Source organism: Mus caroli, chromosome 18 (assembly GCF_900094665.2).
Source record: "Mus caroli chromosome 18, CAROLI_EIJ_v1.1, whole genome shotgun sequence".
Classification (NCBI taxonomy): domain Eukaryota; kingdom Metazoa; phylum Chordata; class Mammalia; order Rodentia; family Muridae; genus Mus; species Mus caroli.
Window position 1 is genome coordinate 71796214 of NC_034587.1, and position 7340 is coordinate 71803553.

A 7340-nucleotide genomic window follows, 5' to 3' on the forward strand; every position below is an offset into this window, starting at 1 on the left:
AGGGGGCGGAGGCGGGAGGCCTTGCGGGAGGCGGCGAGCCCAGGGCACATTCGCTCGCTGATCGGCGCACAGAGGATCTTGTCCCCGAGCTGCGCCAGCAGAGCCAGCCGGGCGCCTCGCTCGGTCCGCTCGCCGCGCCGGAGAGAGCTGCCTGAGACGCAGCCAGCCAGCCGGCGCCACGCCGCCGAGCGCTCGGCCCCGGAGTCCCTGAGTGCGGCGCGGCGAGCCCCCAGCGGCGGCAGAAGGACTCGAGCGCCAGGAGAGGGCGGACGGGGAACGAGGAGGCTCCCGGGCGCGACGAAGAGAGTCTCCGAGGAAGAGGCTGCGAGAGGACACCCGGGCCTCCTGCCGCCACTGTCGGGTCGGGGCCAGCAGCTCATGCGAGCAGCCCCGGCGGCCACCCGCGGCCAGGAGAAGGAGCACCGGAGGCCCCCACACTAGCCTGTGCCCTCGGGGGCGAGAGCTTGCGACCCGCCGGAGCCCGCCGCCGCGCCGCCCTCCCCCGCGCTGACAGCCCCCCGGGGCGCAGCCGCCGCCGCAGCATCTTCTGTCCCTGCTTCCCCAGCGCGGAGGAAGTCCCCGCCGAGGACCTGGGCCCCCGGGAACGCAGGAGGAAAGACCAGAGACTCTAAAACACCCAGATACGCAAGATTGAAGCAGCCTACCCAGACCTTTCTGTGGATTAAAAGAAATACGATTTTTTTTTTTTTTTTGGCAGAAGAAAAGGAAAGGAAGACCGGCTGGGTTCAGCAAGGAAAAAAGGGGGATGTAACTCGTGGATACGGTTTTTTTTTTCCCCACCCTTCCAACATCTTGTTTTACTTTGTAAACATTTTCTCTTTTAAACCCGGGCTCCATCCGGTGCCCTCCAGACCTCCGAGGTGCGAGGAGGTGGTGTGTTTTTTTCATTGGGGGCTTTGCATATTTTGGTTTGGGGGCTTTTGAGAGACCCTCCAGACATCTCACGAGGGGTGAAGTCTACTCGGCCCCCTCCCTCAAGTCTTCGGGTGCACAGAATTCGAGGAGATCCGGTTACTAAGGATATAGAAGAAAAAAATAAGTCGTGCCTGCCTTTTTTAATTGCCTGCTTCTCCCCACCCCCAAATTAAGTTGCTTAGCAAGGGGGAAAGAGGCTTTTTCCTCCCTTCAGTAGCTCAGCCTAACGTCTTTCGGTTTTTTGCCCCCGAGGATCTTCCATGTAGGAAGCCGAGGCTGGCGAGCCCGACACTCGGGAGCCACTGTAGGGGGGCCTTTTTTGGGGGAGGCGTCTACTGGGGCTGCCTCGGCCGCCCCCAGGGAAGCGGCGGCCGCGTTCCTCCAGGACACGCCGGGGCCCGAAAGCCGCGCAGGGCGCGGGCCGCGCCGGGTGGGGCAGCCGAAGCTCAGGCCCCCGATCCCCGGCAGGCGCCCCTGGGCCCCCGCGCGCGCCCCGGCCTCTGGGAGACTGGCGCATGCCACGGAGCGCCCCTCGGGCCGCCGCCGCTTCTGCCCGGGCCCCTGCTGTTGCTGCTGTCGCCTGCGCCTGCTGCCCCAACTCGGCGCCCGACTTCTTCATGGTGTGCGGAGGTCATGTTCGCTCCTTAGCCGGCAAACGACTTTTCTCCTCGCCTCCTCGCCCCGCATGTTCAGGACCAAACGATCTGCGCTCGTCCGGCGTCTCTGGAGGAGCCGTGCGCCCGGCGGCGAGGACGAGGAGGAGGGCGTGGGGGGTGGCGGCGGAGGAGGCGAGCTGCGGGGAGAAGGGGCGACGGACGGCCGGGCTTATGGGGCTGGTGGCGGCGGTGCGGGCAGGGCTGGCTGCTGCCTGGGCAAGGCAGTCCGAGGTGCCAAAGGTCACCACCATCCCCATCCCCCAACCTCGGGTGCCGGGGCGGCCGGGGGCGCCGAGGCGGATCTGAAGGCGCTCACGCACTCGGTGCTTAAGAAACTCAAGGAGCGGCAGCTGGAGCTGCTGCTTCAGGCCGTGGAGTCCCGCGGCGGTACGCGCACCGCGTGCCTCCTGCTGCCCGGCCGCCTGGACTGCAGGCTGGGCCCGGGGGCGCCCGCCAGCTCGCAGCCCGCGCAGCCGCCCTCGTCCTACTCGCTCCCCCTCCTGCTGTGCAAAGTGTTCAGGTGGCCGGATCTCAGGCATTCCTCGGAAGTCAAGAGGCTGTGTTGCTGTGAATCTTACGGGAAGATCAACCCCGAGCTGGTGTGCTGCAACCCCCATCACCTTAGTCGACTCTGTGAACTAGGTAAGAAGTTGTTCTGAGTCCACCTTTCGTTCCCTCTGGCGTGGAAATGCTCGAGGATGTGTGTATAACCTCCTGGAGGAGACAAGGAATCTAAGTTAGAGAAGGGACCAGGGAAAACTTGGGGCTCCCTTTTTAAGATTTTTCTCTATTGCATCCCACCCACCCCCCGCCTCCAGAGGAGAGGACCCAGAGATACTACTGCTTATCCTTCTACTGAACAGACATGCTGCAGAAAATGAGACAGTCTAATTTCCGGGTCTGCAAGGGGGTACAGAGCAAAGTGGGGAATCCGGCTTCCCCCGCACCCGGAAAGGCGATGAGGTGTGTGGCCGAGTTGGATTCGGCCCAAGCCCGCCAAGGAAGGCTGGGAGAAACTAGCTTTAAAGGCTGGAAAGTCTCTCCTTTAGTAAATAAGGACAGTCACGTGGGGCACGAGTGGCCCAGATACTGTCCTGGCCTCACAGCTTTGGAGTTTGGGGGCAGTGGTAGGATGGAGACTGAACTGGGTATCCAGTCTCAGCTGTGCGAGCTTCGGGGTGAGAAGGAACAGCTTGGAGAAGTTGGGTGGCCTCGACTTTTTAACCTTTATTTCGCACAGAAAAGCATGCAGTTAGTGGTCCTTAGGGTGTCCGACACTCCCACCCCCTGCGTTTCGGTGATGTCCTTCCCTGCTCCATAATTGGCCTGGGCTTCATGTCTGGGACCCTGAGCAGGTTCCTCCCCGTGCTATCCTGCTAGGTTGCCCATGCCTTCTGCTTGCTCCTTGTCTTTGTGCTCAGGGTAGAGGAGCATACCCTACTCCTTGCAAATCTTTCAAGTTCACCAGCGGCACACTTGTGTGTGTGTGTGTGTTTCTCAGGTGGGCTGGGTAGGATTCCCTAGTTGAGTGCGTGGGTGCCAAGCTCAGCAGCGGAGGTGACTGGTGCTCCTAGAGTCGGGGAGGGCCGGGGAAGCGGCATCTGTAGTTGTGGGACACTAAGCAGCCCCAGGCGCCCCCCATCCTAGCGACTGTTCCCTGCGCGGCCCAGCCGCTGGAGCCCTGGCCCAGCCGGTGGTTTCCAGCCCGGCCCGCCGAGCGCGGCGGCGGCGGCGGTGGCGGCGGCCGCAGACGTGGAGGAGCAGAGCGCCGAGGCTGGCGCCAGGCGGCCTCTTTTGTTTATCTGACAGCTAAATATCAAGGCAATCACCGCCTCGCGGCCCTGCCTCCAACCCCCACAGCTAAGACAAACAGTTGGGCTAAAAGAATGCCTGAGTTATCATAAGTTTCTATCTCTGTTTCTCATGGCTCAGCCTTTATATCCTTTTACTTTTTTAATTTCAGAGTCCCCCCCTCCTCCTTACTCCAGATACCCAATGGATTTTCTCAAACCAACTGGTGAGTAGATGATTTTCAAGTCTTTCCATCCTTAGAACCTTGGTTTTTGTGTCTAGGTTGGGGCCTGGAGTGGTGTTTGGATTGCTCAAAGCAATTTTCTTCTGTTGTTAAGTTTGGATTTTTGTCTTGTTGTGATTGGAATTTTTTTTTCCCCATAAAGTTTCTGACCCCCCCCCCCAATATGTTTTACAGTTTGTTCCTTTTTTTTTTTTTTTTTTTAATAATGCATTGGAACTGTGTGACGGAAGTTAGTTCAGCTTTAACACATGGAGGCTTTTAATCCACTGAATGTTTTGGGAGCCAAATAGGACAGGTTGATGGAAACAATTCTGAAGCTTTGTAAGTGCCAGTCGGATCTGTGGGTAGGGATGGGTACGTGGATGAGGAGCAATTCCGAAGGCAAGCTTCCTTCTGTTTGGAGTAACACTAAGTTAGGCAGTGCAGCGGGTTTAGCGGGGATCATGTCCCCCCCTGCTCAGTCACCCACAAGTCGGCTCTCTCCTGGGGTTTTCTCAGAATTCTTGGTAGAGAGACCATAAAAGTTTTCCGCACAGCTCTGCCTGCCTGTTGCTCTCTTGCCGGATGGCAGAGGGCCAGGGCAGAAGCCCATTTGAGACTGGCACCAGCCCTGTTGTGGTTGTCTGCATTCAGCTTCTGGCTGGCAGTCCTAGGGCCCATCCCTTAGAGCTGACAGTGCCAGGGGACAGGGTCAGCAAAACAGATGGGGGTGGGGGGATGGCCGCAGGGACAAGTCCTGTTTCTTTCTTACAGTGGAAGAATTACAGAATCGTTTGCTGCAAGGCCAGGTTTCAGCTTTTGTCTTTTGTGTCTGCTCTGTGGTGCTTATAGAAAACTGCAACACTTGGGACGTCTTTGCTTTGCCAAGGAGAGGGGAAAGTAAAGGGCTTGCCACCGTTTAGCTCTTGGAACCTTTTGCCTCATGCGTTTTGGCTGTTGCACGGGCCCTCCCCCTCCCCCCCCCATTTTGGGGACTTTGTCATAAATTAAATGCTTAATGAATGTGTAAGCAAAGCCCCAGCTAGCCCTCCCTTCACGTGCTTCACCAGTTCCCTCAAGTTGGGAAGGCGTTGCTGCTTGCCTGGTGTCTTGTCTAATAGGTGGCCTGCAGAGTCTGATATTTTGCTTTCGATTTACAAAACACCAGATAAATGGTCATTAATGACAAGATAACTGGTTCTCTGTGTTTGCAACAAACTTGAAACGGGCATTAGCAAACTCTGAGGGCTGTAACTTGTCTTGAGTTTATGGCTTAAAGGATCCAGAATTGTTCCATGAGGTCACTTCTCCCAGGGTGTCCACCTCAGTTCTTTCTTTTGGCTTTGTGTTTCCTCATTCGTCTTTCAAATCGAAGGCCTTGTGGCTCCAGAGGTGAAGACAGCTCTGGTCGAGGTTCCCCTAAAGTCCAAACTCCATAGCAAAGAACGACCATGTGTTCTTGGATTTGCCAAAAAGATACTGGGGGTAAATCTGTTCACAAGATTTCAGCAGTCCTTCTGGCAGGCCAGGACCTCATTTTCGGGGAGTAGAGTGATATATTTATTCATTAGCAAGTGTTGACATTAGGTAGCAAAATGTGTGTAAACAGAGAAGCCACAAAGACAGGAATGTGCCATTTCCAAGGAGGGGAGCAACCTTCCCCCATCACCCAATAGGAAGTGATTAACCTGCCAATCGGAAACCCGAGCAGCTGGCTGCTCACCCCAAATGTTTTGCTTCAAACAAAACAAGAAGAACCCACACTCAAGGCACCACACCGTGTGGAGGGGAAAGGAGCCGAAAGGCCCCATTGAGAGGAGCGATTGATCCGGACAGCAGAGCCGGGCTCAGGACTGGCCCAAGGGACTGGTCTAGGGCCTGATTGCTGGTTGTGGTGATCAGGGGTGTTGTAGCTAGAAATGCAGGGGACTTTCTCAAGTCCCACACCCCTCCTTCCCCCCCAGTGTGTGGGAAAGTGCTGACCTGGGGATTTAAGTTTTCTTTCCCAGCTTGAGGTTGAGGTTGAGGAGTTTGGTGTTGGGTTACTTAGGTGAAACAGAAAATAGGGTTTTCCAGTGGACAACTGTTAAAATCTTAATGAGCCAGTACTGCTGAGGGAATCCCTTTAGCGAGATCTCCTGCTTCAGATGAGGCAAAGGGAAAGGTTCTGGGGCCTGGGATAGTTGAACTTGGAAATCTGGGATGGCTGTAGCCTCTAGAAGGGCCTGGATTTAGGTCTGCACCCGGTTCTGTATGTCCCAGAACAGTTGTGTGCAAGGAGTCTTGCCTGGACCTCAGGGCAGGAGTGGCTCTGACTTGTGTGGCTTTTCCTCCCCCCTTTCCCCCCCCCCCCCCCCCCCCCCGCAAGGGAAAAGGATTTGCTGTTTGTGTTACCCACATCTCGCCTGTAGACAGATGCAGGAGGGGCAGCCTGAGTGGGGCTCTGTTCCTTCTCAGCTCAGTGTCCGCTGCTGAAAGGCAAGGAGACTGGCTGCTGTAGGGATGGCCTCTGATGGTACAACCTTCAAATCCTACCAGAACGGACGGCTGGCATCTTGATCTGCCATCTGGCCCCTCTTAATTTAGGTCTCTTTAACTTTTCCAAGTCCCTTTTAATGAATGATTAGGTCATTCATTCATTTATTCGGTTGTTGCTTCCATCAGTCATTATACAAAGTAGTACCAGGGAAACTCAGAAGAGCGAAGTGGGAAGGAACCTTACAAGTTCCCCAGGCTCTCTGGGTTGCACTTCTCTTGGAACTGCTGGGAGAAGTGGGTGTGCATCTTTGTTCCACAGAACCCAGGGCTTAATTAGGTGTTTGGTAATGTGCGGTGGTAGAGGAGAGCCAAGAACGGCTCAGCTCTGCTGTCTGCCAGGCTGGGCTCTGGGGAGCAGGAGATGGTGGTGGAAGGTGAGAGATTTCTGACTTGAGAGTTATCTTTGCCAGAGTCTTGGGTAGGTGGAAATCTAGACACCAGAGACCAGGCTCCTCCTAGCCAACTCCAGGGAAGAAGGTTTGGGAATGGAAGCAAGCCCTGGGGTAGAAGCTGGACTTGGGGGTGGCTCAGCTAGCTGCTTGGGTGGCCCCTGGCCTAGTGGAGTGGCACCTCAGTTTCCCTGGGTGCCTCTCAAATGCCTTGCTGCCTCCCAGGGGTGGTAGGGGAGGCCTAATTAATGTGTGTAAAGCCCTCCTAAGATCAAAGGCGATGCAGAGGGCAGAGCGCATTTCATAAAAATCACTTGTGGTTGCATCTTGGAGCTGGCTCACCTTTGATGTGAGACAGGCTGACATGCTGACTGAGGTCTCTAGGCTCTGCCCTGGAGAGGCCAGGCTCTTGCCTTTGAAATACACCTTGCCCCTGGCACACGGCCAGCCAGAGTTGGGGGAGTGGCCCGCGGGGTGTCTTCCATTTGGGGGAGTGTGAGGGGGAGGGGAATGAGAAGCCAATCTCTAGAAAATGGTGGGGCTAGAATGTACAGACTTGCATCGTACTCCTTGTGTGCCCTTCCCCAACCCCCCATTGTTTTCCATTCGATGAAGCCTGGGTCCTGTAAAGCTGCATATTCCTGGCAGGAATTATCCTCTCCATTGAAGAAATGAGACGTGTATATATACATGTTCTTTTATCCCCTTGCTGGCCTCTGTGTTCCCTCCCATTTAGAAGAAGAGGTTTCTCTTAAAAATGTAAACACACGGCCGGGCGTGGTGGTGCACGCGTTTAATCCCAGCACT

The 7340-nt window shown here is 56.0% G+C and overlaps 1 protein-coding gene across 1 annotated transcript in view; it reads left to right on the forward strand.

The window, feature by feature from the left end:
- The first annotated feature begins 54 nt into the window (after positions 1-54).
- Positions 55-7340, forward strand: part of Smad7 (SMAD family member 7) — a 29140-nt gene continuing 21854 nt past the window's right edge. Inside the window, exons 1-2 of the mRNA XM_021150582.2 lie at positions 55-2234; positions 3556-3609. Coding sequence (XP_021006241.1) covers positions 1622-2234; positions 3556-3609 — 667 coding nt within the window. The 5' untranslated portion in view covers positions 55-1621. The remainder of the gene's footprint in view (positions 2235-3555; positions 3610-7340) is intronic.